General features: G+C 41.4%; 1 protein-coding gene across 5 annotated transcripts in view; it reads left to right on the top strand.

Annotated features, from left to right (window-relative positions):
* Arih2 (ariadne RBR E3 ubiquitin protein ligase 2) overlaps window positions 1-21177 on the top strand; it is a 55099-nt gene that overhangs the window by 17900 nt on the left and 16022 nt on the right. For all 5 annotated transcript variants that reach the window (XM_038322027.1, XM_038322025.1, XM_038322028.1 and 2 more), the window contains one exon: window positions 20099-20166. In XM_038322027.1, the coding sequence (XP_038177955.1) occupies window positions 20099-20166 (68 nt within the window). The remainder of the gene's footprint in view (window positions 1-20098; window positions 20167-21177) is intronic.

Raw genomic sequence — 21177 nt, 5'->3', positions numbered from 1 at the left:
ACAACCATCTGTAATGAGGTCTGGTGCCCTCTTCTGGCCTGCAGGCATACATGTAGACAGAATATTGTATACATAATAAATAAATAAATAAATAAATAAATAAATAAATAATTTTTTTAAAAGAAAAGAATATCATTCATGATTCCATCAACAAAAGTTTTCTTATTATCCCTCAGCTGTTATTCATATATGTATTACTTTGCTGCCATTCATTTATTCAGCCATTATGGATTTAGTAAATAGCAGTATGTGGGCCACTGGAGAAATAGCTCTAAACAAAATTTTCTTGTGGACAGTACATTCTAGAAATCATTTAGGTGTACTGTGCCTTCTTAGCACACATATTTCAAATGTTTCCATGCTTTTTACTTTGTCCTTACAGTTACTCTAAATGCCTATATAGTATTATCTTGTTCTTGAACCGTAATTTCCTTCTAATATCCTCCACTGGACATTTGGGTGAGTACTTGGTTTATTATTGTTTTTAAGAGGCTGGTTGTATTGCTGTGAGCATGTTCATGGATGTAGTCTTAAGTTTCTCAGGCTTTGTCCATAGCCTGGATAAGTTCTTTTCTGCCATTTACTATAATGCAACCCTAGTCAAGTTCCTCAAAATTGCTCAGCTTCAGTTTGTAATTCCTCCTCCATACCATTAAATGTGATTATGGGTATGAAGTGCTTGGCATATAAGTATTCTAATAAACATTACTTCGTCAGTGAGGGTTGGATGGGACCAATGAAAGTTTCTGCATGGTGACTGTGGTTACATAAAAATGCATTCTACTAGCATTTCTGAGGCAGAGGCAGGTGGATTTATGTGAGTTCAAGACCAGCCTGGTTTTCATAATGATTTCCAGAACAGAAAGGACTACAAAGAGAGACCATGTCTCTAAAACAAAACAAAAAACAGGCCGTGGTCATGCATACCTTCCATCCCAGCACTCAGAAGGCAGAGGCAAGCAGATCTTTGAGTTCAAGACCAGCCTGGTCTTCATAGTGAGTTCAGGGCAGTCATGGCTACACAGAGAAAAAAAATGAAGAGAACATTGTCAGTATTGTATATGTTGGGATCGTATGGTGGGATCACACTGTTAGTATTTGCAGATTGGTGCATCTGATTGTGCATATGCTTTTGGGTTGTCTGCTTGTGAAACTAGAACCCCTCCTGTCTTCTGGGGCCAACTAAAACAAAATAAAAACAGTTGAGTTTTTGGTAGTAGCCAGGACAAGATCCCTTTCCTCAGGGCTTTGATTGATTGCTGTGCTATTTGATCCCCTGTTTCTGTTGATACCACTACCTGGCAAAGTGCTGAATTGATGTGGGGTCCTTGTTACCAAGACATTACTTTATCTGCTAGTCTAAGAAAGACTTGAGATTTGAGTTGTCCATTCAAAAGGTGGACGAAATAGGAAAAACTGAGATTGAAAAAAGTACAGATGAAAAAAGCAGGACACTTCTTCTGTCCCTTCTGAACTGCTGTGTTCTGAGTGTTGCTACGTAAACTGCACGGAGACGTGGGATCTATTTTTTTTTTTTTTTGAATGTAAGCAAGTTTCATGTTCCCACCGCCCAGTCCATGTCTGCTTCCACATTACCACACAGAGACCTAGTATTATTTATGAATGCTTGATCAATAGCTCAGACTTATTACTAACTAGCTATTACATTTTAAGTTAACCCATTTTCATTATTTATGATCTGCCACACCACGTTCATCCCCTGTAATCTCTGCATCTTCCCATGATTCCTTTGACTCTGCCCCTCTCCTTCCCATCATCCTTAGTTTGGTTGCTCTGTGTACACCTCCTCCCTAACTACTGGCCAATCAGCGTTTTATTAAATCAATATGAGTAACATATCTTTACATTGTGCAAGGGGATTCTTCCACAGCATTTCTAATTAAAATTAACATCACTTTTTAACTTTAACATAGTTAAGGCTACATACAACAAAAACAGCAAGTAAGAATTATAGTTACAATATCTAGTCTATTTGTATTTAACGAAATTAGAGAAAATAATCTATTATCTATTTTATCTTTGTTATTCTAATTTACTCTTTTTTTCATAATGTCTTTAACTTCATCAAAGACCCCAGAAGGGTGGAATGTTACCTAATGATATCAGGCAGCCTGGACAGTCACATGAAGTTCCTCTGCAACATTAGAGCATTTATCTAGAATATCTGACAGACTTTACCTGTGAAGCAGCGAATTTTGAAGGACTGTCTTACCTTATCTTGACAATTTGGCTGCCACTTTTTTGCGTCCTACTGGTTCAATTTGTGCAGTAACTGTCAGCAATTGAGGCAACAACAACAACAAAACAAAAACATTTCTTTGCCTGTATGGCTAGCTTTTGCCATAAAGAAAGCAAGCTCCATATAGAGCTTTCTTTGATGCCCATCATCTTCTCTGAAGCACATTGGTGCTGCCAGGAGCAGACATGTCTCGCTGTCATGAAAAGCCTTAGGTTATTAAACATTTTAAATGGCATATTCTAAATATATTTGTGTATGATCTTGAAAACATAACTAACATGACTATAATAATCTTTATTTTCTGCAGAAATAAAAGCAGAACCTCTTTCCCAAAGTAACATATCTTTTGACTTAAATTTTGAAATCAAGATAATTTAAAAATACATAGGTTGGTTTAATCTAGCAATTTCTATAGTCCAGGGTTTCTTAGCAGCCAAAAATCTTTTTTAAATATTTATTTATTTTATTATGTATACAACATTCTGTCTGTATGTCTGCAGGCCAGACGAGGGCACCAGACCTCATTACAGATGGTTGTGAGCCACCATATGGTTGCTGGGAATTGAACTCAGGACCTTTGGAAGAGCAGGCAATGCTCTTAACCACTGAGCCATCTTTCCAGCCCGCAGCCAAAAATCTTAAAGATAACACAAATATATATAATTCTGAGACTCTGTATTTCCATCTTTACGTGCCTTATCTTCTTAATATTGCTTTACTCCCTTTTAAAAAATTTATTTATTCATTCATTCATTTATTGTGTATGCAATGTTCTGTCTGTGTATGTCTGCAGGCCAGAAGAGGGCACCAGACCTCATTACAGATGGTTGTGAGCTACCATGTGGTTGCCAGGAATTGAACTCAGGACCTTTGGAAGAGCAAGCAATGCTCTTAATCACTGAGCCATCTCTCCAGCCCCCTTTACTCCCTTTTTAAAGACTTTTATGACTCTATGCCTTCTCTTTTCTCTCAAGCCTATGTATATTTTTAAACACCCTGTAAACTCTATAGAGGTTTTTGCTTTGTTTTTGTTTTTTTGAGACAGGATTTCGCTGTAGTTATCAAGCCTGTCCTGGAACTAGCTCTTGTAGACCAGGCTGGCCTCAAACTCACAGGGATCTGCCTGCCTCTGTCTCCTGAGTGCTGGGATTAAAGGCATGCGCCACTACTTCTCGGCTGACCATTAGGTGGTTTATTTTTAATTAATTAATTTATTTTGTATACAGTGTTCTGTCTGCATGTATGCCTGCAGGCCAGAAGAGGGCACCAGATCTCATTACAGATGGTTGTTAGCCACCATGTGGTTGCTAGGAATTGAACTCAGGACCTCTGGAAGAACAATTAGTGCTCTTAACCTGTGAGCCATCTCTCCAGCCCCATTAGGTGTTTTAACAGGCAAAAAATCAAAGCTTCACAGAGTCAAATGCAACATAAAAATGCAACACATCTTATTTTAAGATATGTTACAACAAATGTAACATATCTTAAAATAATCTACATCAGTGTGCATTAGCACACCCAGCCTTCACTTTAGTTTTTGAACCTGAGCTCTGTTACCACTAGAATCACAGAGGGAAGCCAAGGCAGGAACTCAAATCTGGCGGTAATCTTTAGATAGAAGGTGATGCAGAGGTCACAGAGGTGCTGCTCACTGGTTTGTTCCTTGTGACTTGCTCAGCCTTCTTGAAGCTTATGGAACTCAGCACCACCATTAGTGTTATCTATACTCATAATGAGCTGAGGCTTCCCCATCAGTCACAGATTAAGAAAATGCCTACAGCCCAGATATGAGGCATTTTCTCAGTGGGGTTTCCTCCTCTCAGGTGACTCTAGCTTGTGTCATAAAACAGACCAGCAAAGCTCTTCTCTCCTTGGGCCCCAGGATTCTTCATTCTTGTTTTTATACTGCTTTATATTTACAAGATTCATAAAGCTTGGAAGCCAAGCTGTGAACACTTTTGAGATGCAGATCTTGTTTTTTTGCTTGCTTGTTTGGTTGGTTGGTTGGTTGGTTTTTTTTAAGTATATAGGTGAATTTTTGTTGCCAAAGGAGACCAGAAGATTACCTGCAGCTAGATTTACTGTGAGCCTCCATGTGGGTGCTGGAGATTGAACCTCTGGAAGAACAGCCAGTGCTCTTGACCACTGAGCTATCTCTTGAGCACTGAGATCCAGTTTTATTTTTGTTGTTAATTTGTTTTCTTTTGAGACAGGGTTTCTATGTATAGCCCTGGCTGTCAGGGAACTCTATAGACCAGGCTGACCTGAAACTCAGAGGTTCAGCTGCCTCTGCCTCCTGAGTCCTAGGATTCAAGGTGTGCACCACCACTGCTGGCATAAGATCCAGTATTTCTTTACATGAAAATGTTTAATAAAATTGTCTTTAATATCAGGACTCTTGATGTAGAAGCAGGTGGACCTCAAATGTAAGTATTGCTTATTGATGATAACTAAGACAAGGGTTAATAATGCACATACTGAAAACTTGAACTGGGTGTGTGTGGTGCATGCCTTTAATCCTGGCACTTGGAAGGCAGAGGCAGGTGAATCTGAGTTTGAGGCCAGCCTGGTTCACATAATAAGTTCAGGACATTAAGGACTTTGTAGAGAGACCCTCAGGAAAAAAAAAAAAAAAGAATGAATTAAATGAAAACATTCAATACTCGAAACTAGATGGCACATGTTTCCAGATCTTTCCTATATGTATTGGCACAGGGTAGGAAAGAAGGCATTCTATGTGGAGTCTCTGCCTTAGCATGTACAAAGCTCTAGGTTCAGTCCCTCACACTACATAAAACCAGGGGTTGTGTGGTACCAGCCTGTAATTCCAGCACTTTGGAATGTTGGAAGAGCCAATGTAAACTTTTTTTTATTTTTTTATTTTTTGCTTTTTGAGACAAAGTTTCTCAGTAGCTATGGAGCCAGTCCTGGAACTTGCTCTGTAGATCAGTTGTGACCTTGAACTCACAGATATCTGCCTTTCTCTACCTCCCGAATGCTGGGATTAAATCCATGCACCATCACTGCCAGGTGCAATATAAATTTAAAAAAAATATTATTTTAAGCCAGACAGTGGTGGCCCACATCTTTACTTCCAGTACTTTGGGAGGCAGAGACTGGTGGATATCTGTGAGTTTGAGGCCAGTCTAGTCTACTAGGTGAGTTGTAAGACATCTAGGGCTACACACAGAGAAAACCTGTATTGAAAAACAAAACAAATAATTATTTTAATTTTACGTGTATATGTGTTTGGTTTGCTTGTTAAGACCATGCACTGCTGCCCATGGAGGCCAGAGGAGACAATTGAATCCCCTGAGACTGGAGTTAGAGCTGGTTGTGAGCCACCATGTAAGTGCTGGGAATCAAGGGTGGGTCTTCTGGAAGAACTAGTGCCCTTGCTAATGACCCATTTCTCCAACTGCTAGTAGAGACTTCTTTATAAATAGGAGCAAGGTGGCATCCCATTAAATGAAGAACGTAGCAGACAGGATATGGTAAAGGAATTTTATGGAACTATTTACAATAGGGTTCTCAAGGGAACTTAGTATTCTCATGTAAAGCAGAAAAACTACACATACTCCAAAGTTTGCTGTGGAGGCATACATCTGTCATCCCAGCACTTGAGAGACTGTCGGTTTGAATGAATGTGGCCCCCATAGGCTTATGGGGAATGGTATTATTTGAAAGGATTAGGACAGGTGGCCTTATTGGAGGGTGTGTGTCACTGAAGGTGGGCTTTGAGGGTTCAGAAGCTCAAGCTAGGCTCAGCAGCTCACTCTTTGTTCCTACTGCCTGCTGATCCAGATGTAGAACTCTACAGTCCCTTGTCTGCCTTTTGTGCACTCATTCTTCCCACCATAATAACAATGGACTAAACTCTGAATTGTAAGCCAGTCCCAATGAAATGTTTTCCTTTGTAATAGTTGTTGTGGTCACAATCCCTAACTAAGACCCAGTTGGTACCCGAAGCTGGGGAATTGTTGCCATAGGACTGGCCATGTTTTTGGCTGGAGGAATATGGAGTAATTTGGGACTTTGGACTAGAAAAGCAGTTAGAGACTTTAAGCAGAGCTTAATGGGCCATACTAGTAGGAGCATGGAAGACAGGGTGATTTGAACTGTGGGGTCCGGCTCAAGAGGTTTCAGAGGAGAAGAATATTAATGTGTGGCCTAGAGATCATTCCTGTAATATTTGAGAGAAAGAGGAAAATCCATATTGCTTAAGACATCCCAGAGGTCAGCCACATTGCAAGGGTGCGGCTTGAGAGACAGAGTAAGGAAGCCTAAGTATCTTCCTTAGATTTTGGCAGCACTTGAAGAAAGACAGAAAAAAGAAAAGGAAAAGGTAACACCTTTCTGAGTCAAAAAGGGGGCAGACTCAACTGAACTGCAGGTCTAATTTATTGACTGCCTAAAGGTTTTTAGTGAACACTTCCTGAATGTCTTTTTTGAGTTTTGTTTTAGGCAGACAGTCTTGTAGCCCAAGCTGGATTCAAATTTAGGCAGCCAAGGGTAACGTTGAATTTCTTACCATTCTGCCTCTACTTCGCCAATGCTACAGGCCTGTGTGCTGCTATGCCTGGTATTATACATGCCTGAAAATTGAACCCAGGTGTCTAGCACACTAAACAAGTACTCTACCAACTGAGCTACTTTCTTAGCCATCTTCTGTTGTTTTAACATTCAAACATGTTGAAAGAGAAGGGAATGAAAATAGTTTGACTTTTACATTAAGATAATTTAAAACTTTGAATTTCTTTCCCCTCCTTTAAAAAAAATAGTAAGAAAGGAGGTTTAAATAATAGTCTTTGTACTTCTGCTTCATATTTCTGCTTAATTTTTTCATACACTATATTTTGATCATGTTCTTTCCTATATTTCTACTTCTGCAATTGTAGATCCACTGCAAATACTTGGACAATTTTAAGTGGCTTTTCTTGACTACAGCCTGCATGACTTCGTCCTTTTGTCCTCTCCCTGGGATTCTCAGCTCTCCTTCAGCCTTAGTTACGATTACTAGTCCTGTGCGAAACACCGTGACCAAAAGCAAGCTGGGGAGGAAAGGTTTATACACCTTATCACTGTTCATCGTCAGAGGAGGTCAGGACAGAAACCTGACGAGGGAGGAGCTGATGCAGAGGCCATAGAGATGCTACTTACTGGCTTGCTCAACCTGCTTTCTTACAGAACCCAGGACCACCAGCCCAGGGATGGCGCCACCCTCAATGGGCTGGGCCGTTCCCCATCAATCACTAATTAAGAAAACGCCTACAGCCTGATCTTATGGTGCCACTTTTTTTTTAATTAAAATTTCTTCCTTTCAGATAACTCCACCTAGTGTATTAAGTTTCCATAAGACCAGCCAGTAGGCCATCCATTTTTTACTGTCTTCAGAAGCAGTATCTGGTCTCGCTCCTGGATCACTGAGTGCTGGGACGGCCTTGGAGACTGCTTGCATTCGCTAGCTTATAGGTTTCTAGTTACCAGAGAGTAAAGTAGGTGGGTGGTAATGAAAACAGTGCTGGCCCCTGTTGTGAATGCTTAGGTATGGCAGAAAAGGAAACATTATTTGAAGGGGGCAGGAGCAACTCTGCTTTAAAAGAGCTTCTAGTCTTTTTCTTCTGTTTACAAAGTTTCATGTAGCAGAAAAAATTCTGTGACTCAAACCTATCAAAGGGGATTGATTGCTAAGACAGTAGAAACTCTGTTTTTGATAGTTGCTGTTGGAATCTGTGACTCTTCTTAGAGTATGTTAGCCTTTGTGAAATGCTTTCTGGAGGAGAGGGCAAAGGGCTGGTGTACTTAGCTGGTTAGTATTCGGTATGCTCTGCCTTTGCCAGCTGAAAGAGGCAAGACACTGAGTCATTTTTAGATAAGATGGATTGTGGTTACAAGAACAGACTCAAGTTTTTAGTCCTGCTGTGTTCAGTTCATTTTCTTTCTTTTTTTAATTTCATCTTATTTTATTTTTAAATATTTATTTATTTATTATGTATACAGTACTCTGTGTGTATGCCTGCAGGCCAGAAGAGGGCACCAGACCCCATTACAGATGGTTGTGAGCCACCATGTGGTTGCTGGGAATTGAACTCAGGACCTTTGGAAGAGCAGGCAATAGCTCTTAACCTCTGAGCCATCTCTCCAGCCCTAAATTTCATTTTATATTCCAACCACAGTTCTCCCCCCCCCAACCTATCCCTCCTCCTGCCCTTCTACATCCCATTCATTTTCTGCAGTTCTCTTACTGTGGTTACTGGACAGGACCTTCATTTGCAAATAGCAGCTATTGTGTATGCCATTTCTTAGAAGTCTGTCGGCATTTTAGAAGGCTCTACCCACCTTTTGTACTGAGTACTGTGAGGAATTATTCACTTGTGGACATTTGTTTGGGTGGGAGCTGGGTCTAAGTTGATGTGAGAGCAAGGTAATGAATAAATAAGCTTCAGGGAGTGTTCATGATTTTAGAAAATGCCTTCAAGGTTAGGGATGTAGTTCAGTTAGTAAAGTACTTAGCTGGTGTGCACAGATCCCTCAATTTGATCCTTAGCATCACACAAACAAGGACTGCTAACACACACCTATAATCTCAGCTCTTGGGAGCTGGAGGCAGGAGCATCAGTAATTCTACAGAGCAAGAGGCAGCCGGGGTTACATGAAAACAAACAAAACTCTCACGGTAAAGGAATAGTAACTTTCCTATTTTCTCCTTTTTTGAATGAAATCTTTTTGGTTTTTCAAGACAGGGTTTTTCTGTGTTACAGCACCAACTGTCTTGTCTAGTTCTTGTAGACCAGGCTGGCCTCGAACTCATAGAGATCCTCCTGTTTAGTGAAATCTTTGGAGTTTTTTATTTGTGTGTGTGTGTGTGTGTGTGTGTGTGTGTGTGTGTGTGTGTGTGTGTTGTTTTTTGGTTTGGGGTTTTTGTTTGGTTGTTTTTTTGATTTTTTTTTTGTATGAATAGAGATCATAGTTGTCATGAATGAATTTGGTTAGGCCAGTTAGCAATCTTCAAATTTGTGTGTATTATCAGATTTTGAAAACATGTTTAAATATCGATGCCCCAATTAACTCCAAGTCCTCTCTTTGGATTTGTAAAGAAAAGCGAGTGGGAGCAGCGTTGTCAGCCTGAGAGCTGATCTTTGGAGGCTGAGACTGTGTAGATGTGAAGTGTGGGGGAGCTGACATAGCTTGTAGTCAGTGGGGCACCTCTGCCCCTGCTTCTGCTGACACGCCCAGTGCTAGGCTGGTGTTCACTTCCTTCATCTCTACCTTAGCCTTGTTTCTTCTCTTACCCCTTTATTACTTTATCTCTCTCCCACTTTTCCACTCGCCTAAAACCCATGTCCATTCATCTTGATCTTTTTAAACTAGTTTTCCCTTTCTACCCCAGGCCCAGAAGTCAGCTCACCTTTTCTTCATCTGGGCTGTTTAGAGACCTCTATTTTGTTAACAAATGTGATTGGACCACAGAGTGGTTTGATTGGATGAGGCATGAAGACCTACTGGTGTAGCCTTAAAAGATGTCAGGCAGTTGGCAAGTAAGAATTCTAAATAAAAATTGAAACTACCACCTGTATTTTTTCAGGCCGTTGATGCTCACTGCCATCGGCTGCATCCTCCCTATGGCACTGGTAAGTGTGGGAAGGGCTGGTGACAGTTATGGTGGGCTGCTGGATTTATCCTTTCTCGGGAAAATTTTTTAATTGCAAGTTTTGTTACCTACTTGTCTTTGAGGCTAGACAGTTTGGACAGCTATAGGTAACTCCAGGAAAGGAAGATAGAACTGACCATTGACCATGGTCATGGGTTTTCTTGAGGTATTATCAGGAGCAGAAATTACTTAGTGTGTGCCTTACTTCATCCTTACTGCCACTGTGTTCTATATGTTAATACTTTGAATACGAAACATATCCTATCCAAGTGCTCTAGGATGTCACCTAATACTTTTCAATTTTGAGAAATTCCTTTAAAAATTTATTCCAAAGATACTTGACTCTGAAGAGAGGTCCTGAATGTCCATTGTGCTTTCCCTTCCATGATCGTTTAGTTCATTATAGGCAAGGGATGCAAATATTTACTTGAGTAACTAAAATTTTTGTTTCTTGTTTTGTTTTATTTTGTTTTGTTTTTTCGCGACAGAGTTTCTCTGTAGCTTTGGAGCCTGTCCTGGAAGTAGCTCTTATAAACCAGGCTGGCCTGGAACTCACAGAGATCTGCCTGCCTCTGCCTCCCAGGTGCTGGAATTAAAGATGTGTGCAACCACTACCTGGCTATTGACCTGGATTCTTTACTAAAAGAAAACAAAGGATCCTATTAGTCAACCCTTGAGGGATCCTGAAAACCACCACCTGGCCAAGTAACCAAATTTTTAATAATGACTTGCTTGAATTTTTGAGGGGGTTAGGATTTGGTCAGAGCTCGGAAAGAAATTAGTTACTAACAGACTTGAAGTGGACTTGGAACTCGAGATTGAAAAAGAATCTCACTGGAATATTCTCCTTTTAAGAACCTAGTGATGGCCGGGCGGTGGTGGCGCACGCCTTTAATCCCAGCACTCGGGAGGCAGAGGCAGGCGGATCTCTGTGAGTTCGAGACCAGCCTGGTCTACAAGAGCTAGTTCCAGGACAGGCTCCAAAGCCGCAGAGAAACCCTGTCTCGAAAAACAAACAAACAAAAAAAAAGAACCTAGTGATGAACACACAGGGAATGAAATTAAAACCTAGACTAGGGCAGTGAATCAGAATTTCTATGCCCAGAACCAAACTGCTCTTGGACTTGCCTTCTCTGATACTGTGAAGTGGAGCTTGCCGCTTCAGAAGTGTTGCTGTCATACACTGCTATCTTGCTGTGAAGAGACTGCCATGACACGGAAACTGGGGCTGGCTCACAGTTTCAGAGGTTTAGTCCATTATCGTCATGGTGAGGAGCATGACGGCATGCAGGCATTCACAGGCCACAGGAGGAGAGAGACTTGGGCTTGGAATGGGCTTTTTGAAAGCTCAGAACCTACCCCCAGTAATATACTTTCTCCATAAGAGGCCACATTTTATGTTTGGGAGTCTCTACAATATGAGAAACCATACTAAGGTGTCATAGCATTAGGAAGGTTGAGAAACCACTGCTCTAGAACACCTTAGGAAATGCTGAGGCTGTAGGCTTCTGTGGTGCTAGTCATGTTTGGAACCACTTGCTGGTCAATAGCCACTTAAGTGTTTGTATAGAGGTCATTACATCTGAGTGAGGAAATCTTAACGTCATGGAACTAAACAATGCATCTCCCTTTGGTCTCTGTACTGCGTTCTCTAGCCTTGCTTGTGAAGCAGGAATAAAATTGAGTGGAATGTTTACTAGTTCTTTAAGAAGGAAAAACTTGACTCTCCTGCTGCCTCCTACTTCTTTAGGCACCTGTAACACAATGTTACCAGGTGAAAATCTGTGTCAGTTCCCTTTACAAACACAGGCCACAAAGGATGGTAGATGTTTGTGTGCTACCTTTGTTGAGTACCGCTGCTCAGAAACAATCCTTCCTGACATGGGTAGCTAGATGTTTTCAGAAGTAAAAGTCTGGAGCTGCTGGGTTGGATTGAGGCTGTAGATAATGTAGGGTATCGTGTATGACTACAGAAGTGACCTCACTTCCTTAAAGTGGCCTGGATTCCAGGCCAGCCTGGTCTACATAGGGGGAAGGGGGGGAGACGACAACTCTTAAGCAGCTAGATATGGTTATGTGAACTAATCTGTGGGGCTTGTTTACTATGTTCTGAGGTAGCAGCCTACTGACCAGATCCTCTTTCCCTGTATGGGGATCAGCAGTGTAAGTAGTTTCTAGTAACACAGTTGCCACTCTCCTAACTTCAGAAATTATAAAAATTTTGAGACATATGGGTATGTTTTATTTCCCTGATCATGTGTGTGGTGTATGTGTGAGTCACCTGTGAGATTTGAAGACAGCTGTAGGAGTAGGCTGTTTCCTTCCACATGGTTTCCAGGGATTGGCTTCAGTTAATGAAGCTTGCATAGCAATCAGTTACTTTTAAAAATTACTTACGGGCCCAATTATTTTTATAAGTTATCATTTTGTTTTTGAGACAATGTCCCATGTTGCCCAGACTGGTGTTGAATTTGCTGTTTAACCATGATTTTGAACTCCTCCTGATCCTCCAACCTCCTGCTGGTATTCTAGGCGTGCACTATGACATTTTACTTTTTTGTTTGTTTAATCAACTTTATTGAAACTATTTTGTTTTGGTATTTTTTGTTTTGTTTTGTTTGTTTGTTTTGTTTTTGTGGTAGAGTTTCTCTGTGTAGGCCTAGCTGTCCTGGAACTTACTCTGTAAACCAGGCTGGCCTCAAACTCACAGAGATCCACCTGCCTCTTCCTCCGGAGTGCTGCAATTAAAGGTGTGAGCCACCACCGCCTGACCCAATTTTTTAAAATATGGACTTCATATGAAGCCCTAGCTGATTTGGTACTCACTTATGTAGTTCAAGCTAGCCTCAAACTGATAGGATTCGCCTGCCTCGGCCTCCTAAGGGCTACTGTGGATGTGTGCAATCACGCCAGCATTGCTTTGTAGAAACTTTCATGGAGGAATAAGTTCATCCAGTCTTAAATTTTTCCATTATATGTTTTTTGTTCATTTGTTTGTTTGTTTCTGAGACAGGGTTTCTCTGTGTAGTTTTAGTGCCTGTCCTGGAACTAGCTCTTGTAGACTAGGCTGTCCTAACCCACAGAGATATGCCTGCCTCTGCCGCCCGAGTGCTGGGATATATCTATTTAGTAATTATCATTAACCTGGCATTGTTTTTTTGTTTGAGAACGTTTTATTGTGTAGACCAGCCTATCCTTGAACTCACAAAGATTGGCCTGCCTCTGCCTCTTGAGTGTGGGGATCGAGGGTGTGCACCACCACACCCTTCCAGGATCACAACTTTTCCATCACTCCTAAACTTCCATGTGTCTATGCTCAGCCCTCACATTTAGCCCCAAGGAACTACTATTTTTCTCTGCAATTTTGACTTTTTTAGAAAGTTCGTGTTTCCCGATCCTCCTATGATTGTGTTGTTTTTAAGTTTCATCTGTTTTATATGCCATTAATGGATAACCTTTATTGGTAAATAGTGATTTTCATAGTGTAGATAACACATTTTTTTTTTGCTTATGTGTTCATTTATTAATTTATAGACATTTAGGCTGTTTCTGACTTGGCTGTTAAAACTATCTTGCTAAAATCCCCCATGTCCTGGATTTAATGTGGACATTGCTTTCACGTGTCTTGATGTAGATATTTAGGGACAGGATTCCTGGGTCACATGGTAAGTGTATGTTTAACATTTTAAGAAATTGCCAAACTCTTGGTAGCACAGTCCTTTAACTTGGGAGGCAGAGGCAGGTGAATCTCTGGGTTTGAGGCCAACCTGGTCTACAGAGCAAGTTTCAGAACTACCAGAGCTACACAGAGAAACTCTGACTTAAAAAACCAAAAAGTGTGTGTGTGTGTGTGTGTGTGTGTGTGTGTGTGTGTATCTGTCTTTTTCTCATTTTCTTTCCTTTTTTAAAGACATGGTCTCACTATGTAACTCTGGCTATTCTAGAACTGTTATGTAGACCAGACTTGCCTAGCACTCTCAGAGACACATTGTTTGCCTCCCTAGTGTTGGAATAACAGTTGTGTGCCACCATCCCTGGCAAGAGCTCATCTTTATTCAGCCGAAAATAGGAGTACTAAAAGATCTTTGAAGTTGTACAAGTATTGATTATTTTTTTATTTTTAGATTTTTTAAAATGTATGTGCATATTCTGCCTTGTTTTAGCTATGTATATATTTGCGCCGTATGTGTGCCTAGTTCCCTGAAAGGTCAGAAGAGAGCATCAAATCTTCCTGGAAATGGGATTATAAGTGGTTATGAACCGCCATTTGGGTGATGGGAATGAAACCTAGATCCTTCACGAGAGCAAGTGCTCTTAAAAGTTGAGCAGTGTCTCCAGCCCAATGGAATTGATTAAATTTCTGCTCGTGGAGTATTGAAAAGTGGTGGTGTGAGCCCTAATTGATCATGAGAAAATTCACCTCTTGTAACTAAGGCTGATTTTTATCTTTAACATGGCGTAAATGTCCCAACAAGGTTTGTTGCTAGTCAGGGAGTGAGGCTGCCTCAAGTTCCCTCTGGGAAAACTGATGTGTGGATGGAGGGTGGAAGAAATAAATCAGTTCACTCCTAGGACCTTAATTTGTGTGGAAATTGCCCCCACCATTATTAAGACCACCTGTAAAATAAATTCTTCTAAAGTACTGCTCATTACTCGTTGTCCTCCATCCCTGGAGGCATCCTTGATACCTGGCTTTGTATGTAGATCAGCAGTTCTCAACCCTGTGGGCTTCAGTCAGTCCTTTGACAGGGGAGGCATAAGACCACCAGAAAACAGATGTTTACATTATGATTCATAACAGTAGCAAAAGTTACCAAGTAGCAGTGAAATAATTTTATGGTTGGGGACCACCACAACATGAGGAAGTGTATTAAAGGTTCACAGCATAAGGAAGACTGGGAACCACTGATACCCTCCTTGTGTGCCTTGCTGGATGAAGCCCAGTCTTGCCACAGTGGTTCCACCATATTCATAGTGTCTGCATATGTCATAACATAGGCGCTTTTCTTAAACTTCACATACAACTTGGGAACCACACTAGCACCTGATACAGAAAGCTAGTGGGATATGTGTGAGTTTTTTCTCTGCTGACTCAAGTGTATTGAGGGATTTTTGGCTCTTTGCACTTACTAAATATCTTCACAGTTAGTTTTTATTTATTGTGTTGTTTTTTGGTTTTTTTGTTTGTTTTGTTTTTGGCCCCTCCCTGAGAAAGGGACTCATTCTTTAGCTCTGGCTGTGTGTTTTGTCTGTATGATAGATGTGCACCATGTATGTGCCAGGTCCATGGTCAGATCCCTGGAACTTGAGCTAGTGGTAGTTACAAGCCATAGTGTAAGTGCTGGAAAATGAACCTAGGCCCTTCTGCAAGACCAGCCAGTGCTCTTCACTGTGGGCCATCTCTTCAGCAACTAGTTTTCTTTCCTTACCAAAACTAGGATGTACACAGGATTGTAGTCAGTGCATTTCTGGTGTCAACAGAATCGTGTTAGTGTAAGTGAGCTTAACTCTTGAGGCTTTGTTTTGGCTGTTAGTGTTGTTGAAATCAAGGAATCAGTACAGTGTTCAAATAAATGTCTTGAACGTTTTCTAAAATTAGTTCCACCTTCACTTTTTTATTTTTATGTATACAGTGTTCTGCCTGCATGTGTCCCTGCAGGCCAGAAGAGGGTACCAGGGCTCATTACAGATGGTTATGAGCCACCATGTGGGTGCTAGGAATTGAAATCTCCAGCCCCCATGCCTTGAACATTCTTTTTTTTTTTTTAATTCTTTTGAAGAATCACAGGTTAATATTGGTATATGGTGTTGGGTTCAGTGAGTGAGACACTTGCTCTGCAAGTGTGACTACCTGTGTTTAGATCTCTAAACTCTGTAAAGCTAGACTAGGTATCTTGTCCCTTGTAATCCCACATTCAAATATACAGGTGGAGAAAGAAGAATCAATTGCTTGAAGGCCATATACATGAGCACACATAAATTACTAACTAATCGTGTATTGAAAGGATATCTGTTTCTTGTCTAGTTGTGTGGGCTTTATGAAATTAAGGGAGGCAGCCCTGACCCCTTTCCATAAATCTAAGTCATTTGTGGTAATTTTGGTGCCTTTGCTGGGCCCATGCCCTCTGTATATGAAGATATTTAGAAATGAGAACAGTTGGGCATGGTGGCCCATAACTGTGATCCCAGGAGACAGGAGGATTCAAGGTTATCTTTAGCTACAAATTAAAACAGAAGTCAAGGTAAGAAGCAGTTGATATAGTTGGGCAAGGTTGCACATTGGTAATTAGCAGCAAGCACTCAGGAAGTAATGCAGAGGATCATGGTTCAAGAGCACACCGTAATCCCAGCACATGGTAGGCCAGGGCAAAAGGATCATCTGGCTATGAAGAGGCACCATGACCACCGCAACTTTTATGAAGGAAAATATTTAATTGGGGTGACTCACTTCCAATTCTGAGGTTTAGTCCGTTATCCTCATGTCGGGAAGGGAGGCAGCGTGCAGGCAGACATGGTGCTAGCGAAGGAGCTGAGAATCCTTACATCTTGACTCACTGGCAACAGGAAGTGGTCTGAGACACTGGGTTTGGCCTGAGCGTATATGAGACCTCAAAGCCCACCTCTGCAGTGACATACTTCCTAATCCCGCCACTCCCTTTGGGGCCATCACAAGCTTGTATCAGCATGGGCTGCAGAGTGAGACCCTCTAGGGGGAAATGTGTGGCACACATCCTTAATGTCAGTACTCAGAAGGCAGAGCCATACAAGGTTCTAGGCCAAACAAGGTGAAGGAGTGAGACCTATCTAAAAATGAAATAAAATTTGTACCTAACAGCTGTATTTATGCAGCTGCTAAAATTTAAAATACCTAGTATATCACTTCATTTTATGATAATGGTCTGTTAAATAGCTAAAAGACATTACTATCCATGATTTAGGAACCTTGACCTAAAATCTCATGGTCCTCAGTAAGAAAATGTTTTAACAGCGTGCACAGTGTTCCCTTTCATGGAGGGTAGTGGGAACCCCTACCCCAAATGAAGTTAACTCTCTTGCATCCTTGGTTTTCTTCAGATGTATTTGGCCTGTGGGACAGGAAGGCACTCATTAATTGAACAGCCTCAGATAATGATACTGTTCTAAGACATGACTTATTTAAATAAGTCTTGGATTGTTTGAGCTCCAGTGCTGGGGAATCACATGTTGGTTACTATGCTTTCCCTACTGAAGTTCTTCTCTGTCAGCCAGCTAGGACTCAGCCTCAGAATAGAGTTATGTCTGTATTCTGCGGTATCTGCTGGCCTTTCATGTTTTCTGTAGCACCCTTGTGATATCCTATGCTTGCCCTGGGTAGTCAGATACAGACCTACAAACATATCCCAACCTTTTTTAAAATATTTATTTATTTATTTATTATGTATACAGTATTCTGTCTGTGTGTATGCCTGCAGGCCAGAAGAGGGCACCAGACCCCATTACAGATGGTTGTGAGCCACCATGTGGTTGTTGGGAATTGAACTCAGGACCTTTGGAAGATCAGGCAATGCTCTTAACCACTGAGCCATCTCTCCAGCCCATATCCCAACCTTTTTGCTCCTGTCTTGACACTTAAGATGTTTTGCAACTAGTTTATTTTTTACTTAATAAGATATTATGTCCCCTAACAAGCAAATGCTGCATTACTACTTGCTTCTTTAACCTAATACTGAAATGTAAACTTCTGGAGCATGCAATCAATATAGCTCAATTGGTTGAGTGCTTGCCTATCATATGCAAAGAACTGAGTATAAACTGGACATAGTGGCAGACATCTGTAATCCCAGAACTGAGAAAGTGAAGGTAGAAGGATCAGAAATTCAGGATCACCCTTAGCTATATAGCAAACTTTAGGTCAGCCTAGGATATATGAGACACTCTTTCTTTTTTTTTTTTTTTAAATATTTATTTACTTATTTATTATGTATACAATATTCTGTCTGTGTGTATGCCAGCAGGCCAGAAGAGGGCACCAGACCCCTTTACAGATGGTTGTGAGCCACCATGTGGTTGCTGGGAATTGAACTCAGGACCTTTGGAAGAGCAGGCAATGCTCTTAACCTCTGAGCCATCTCTCCAGCCCCGAGACACTCTTTCAAAAAAAAAAAAAAAAAAAGAAAACCCTTTTCTGTGTCCATAACTATAGCTGTAATGGTAAAAGTAAAATGCTGCAGATCCCTGAATGGCTGCCCCAGTAACCATACTGCGGGTCCCCTAAGTGACAGCAGGCAGCCAGTCCCAGGCAGGGAGCCGCATTGTGGGTGAGAGACCTGAACAAGGCAGCCAGTTCCACAAGGAGAGACAGTGCCATCTGGGCACGCCATGAGACCACGCCGCCGGTCTATGGAGGCAGCCGGTCCTGGGCAGGGAGCCACGCCGTGGGGCAAGAGACAGACGTGGTTAGGCACGTCATGCAGAGTGAGGTTGGATATTTATTTAGTGGGTTATGGAAGGGAAGGGGAGAAGAGGGAAGAGCAGAGACAGACAGACAGACAGACAGACAGACAGACAGACAGAAGGGGGAAGAGGAGAAGGAGGAGATAGAAGCTGCCTCTTTGAGAGGGAGACAGAAAAAGAAAGAACTCAGGCTGGAAGCTGAAGATCAGCTTGCCTTTGCGGGGTGGGAGGGGGGAAGTGTGCCTTGTCTTAACAGAACAGACCATTACAATAGTACCTTTCCACTAACTAGATTGTTGTCCATTGCATGGATCTGTTATGTATTATTTATCAAGCTCATTTTTCTTGGATATGTAAGTTGCCTTTAATATTTTATTCTTGCAAATAATTTAGTAGTGCATGTATCCTCCCTTACTTCCTTGGGAGGAAGAATTTACAGTAATTGGTAGCTTTTGTCACCTTTTATGTAGGCACCAGAAAATGTACAAGCCAGAAGACTGTCTACAAACCTTTAAAAACATGTTTTGCTACTGGTGCTTGTTGGATTTTATGAATTCAGAGACTTAAAACTTATTTTTTAAGCCAGGCATGATGGTACGTGCCTTTAGTCCCAGAATTTGGAAGGCAGAGACAGGTGAATCTCTGAGTTTCAGGTCAGCCTTTTCTCGAGAGCAAGTTCCAGGACAGCCAAGTCTAGTTACACAGAGAAGCCCTGTTTTGAAAAACAATAGCAGTAACAAAACTGGTTTTTAAATGCTATTTGATTATTTGTTTATTTGAGGCAGAGTCTCACGGTGTAACCTTGGCTAGCCTGGTGCTTTCTATGTACACCAAGGATTTGCCTGCCTCTACCTCCCAAGTCCTGAGATTAAGGGCTGTGCTACTATGCCAAACTTGGTTTTTTTAAAAAAATTTGTTATGTATATAGTGTTCTGCCTGCATGACAGAAGAGGTCACCAGCTCTCATCACAGATGGTTGTGAGCCACCATGTGGGTATGTGGAGTGTAACTCAGGACCTCTGGAAGAGCAGCTAGTGCTCTTAACCACTGAGCCATCTTTCCAGCCTAACCCAGCTTTATTTCTGAGATGAACTCAGAAGATATTCATCTGCTGGATTAAAATTATGTGCTACCTTTAATCTGACCTTAAATCCTTTATTTTGTTATTTATGGCATATAAATCAAGAAGTCAAAGCCTGGAGCTGTGTTGCTAGTACTAACTAGACTCATACTCTGTGTGTGCCCTCATAGGACAGCATGTGAGAACATAAGTCACATTTTGGGATCCCATTTGGGAAGCTCTCTTGCTTATGATCGATATCCCCCCCTTTTTTTTCTCTTCAAGACAGGGTCTTAATATGTAGCTCTGGCTGTCCTGGAACTCTGTAGACCAGGCTGGCCTCGAACTCTGATCTGCCTTGAGATCCGCCTGCCTCTGCCTCCTGAGTGCTGGGATTAAAGACGTGCTCCTCTACGCCTAGTTCAGATGTCACATTTTTAATTACTATAGAAAGTATGGTTTTGGTTCGGTTTTCAGTGAAAGCTATTTTTTTATAGGAAACATTAATGAAAACAAAGACGAACAAGAGATAAAATAATTAATATAACTAATTTAACTTAAAAGAGCCAAAGAATGCAACTAAGAGAAAAAAATGTGAGCCCAGCATAGTGGTAGATGTATACATTCTCAAACTATAGAGCACTATTAGAAGCTACAGTTAAAATTCGTTATTTTTTGTTGTTGTTTCTTACAGGTATCTCACTCAGTTGCAAAACTTATATTAGTTAATTTCCACTGGCAAGTCTCAGAGATTCTGGACAGGTAAGATGATCAGGGGAAAGAAGATAAAATTGCCCATAGCACCTCTGTCTGCCCACCCATTGTGATTTTGTTGACATTTTGGAGTGTGTGTGTGTGTGTGTGTGTGTGTGTGTGTGTCGCGCGCTGTGCTGAAACACTAACTAAAAACAACTTGTAGAGCAGACGGTTTATTTGGCTGTGTATTCTGCATCACAGTTCATTGGAGAAAGCCGGGGTGAATATGCACACCTGACAGGAGCCTCAGGGCTCCTGACGCAGGAGCTGGGGCAGAGGCCATGGTGAAGGCTGTCACTGGCTTGCTCAGCCTGCTTTCTTGTAGCACCCAGATCCACCAGTCCAGGGGTGGCAACACACACAGTGGGCTGGGCCCTCACTGTCACTAATTAAGAAAATGTCCTACAGGGTTGCCTACAGCCCAATCTTTTGTTTTTGTTTTGGCTCTATCTGCCCTGGAGCCCACTATGTAGGCCAGACTGGCCTTGAACCCAATGAATCTTCCTGTCACTGCCTGAGTGCTGGGATCAAAAGTACGTATTATCATGTCAGGCCTCTAGCCTAATTTTATGGATGCATTTTCTCAGTTGAGGCTCCCTTCTCTCTGGTAACTCTGGCTTGTGTTCAGTTGACAAAAACTAGTCAGCATGTACCCTGAGCAGGTCAGATGTTCAGTGGAAAGAAGAAATCGCTCCAGTGTCCAGAGCTCCCTCCTCTGCAGTGACTCTAGCTCGTGTCAAGTTGACAAAAAGTAGCTAGCATGGATCCTGGACCGATGAGATGTTCAGTTTCATCTCATGAAGAGGAGATGACATTGTCCTTAGCATCCTCCAGTGCCTCTCTACCCATTGTGATTGTTGACATTTTGGAGTATATTCTCTGTCTCAGTCTCTCTCTTACACGCACGCACACACACAAACGCACACACGCACATATACTCTTCCGTTTCTGTTTTGATGCTAGTATAGTATTTTATTACTTTATAGGTATTTCATACATTTTTTCTTAAATCTCTTG

The sequence above is a fragment of the Arvicola amphibius genome, chromosome 3, assembly GCF_903992535.2.
Source record: "Arvicola amphibius chromosome 3, mArvAmp1.2, whole genome shotgun sequence".
Taxonomy (NCBI): Eukaryota; Metazoa; Chordata; class Mammalia; order Rodentia; family Cricetidae; genus Arvicola; species Arvicola amphibius.
The sequence above is the reverse complement of the archived record's forward strand: the minus strand, read 5'-3'. Positions and strand labels throughout refer to the sequence as shown.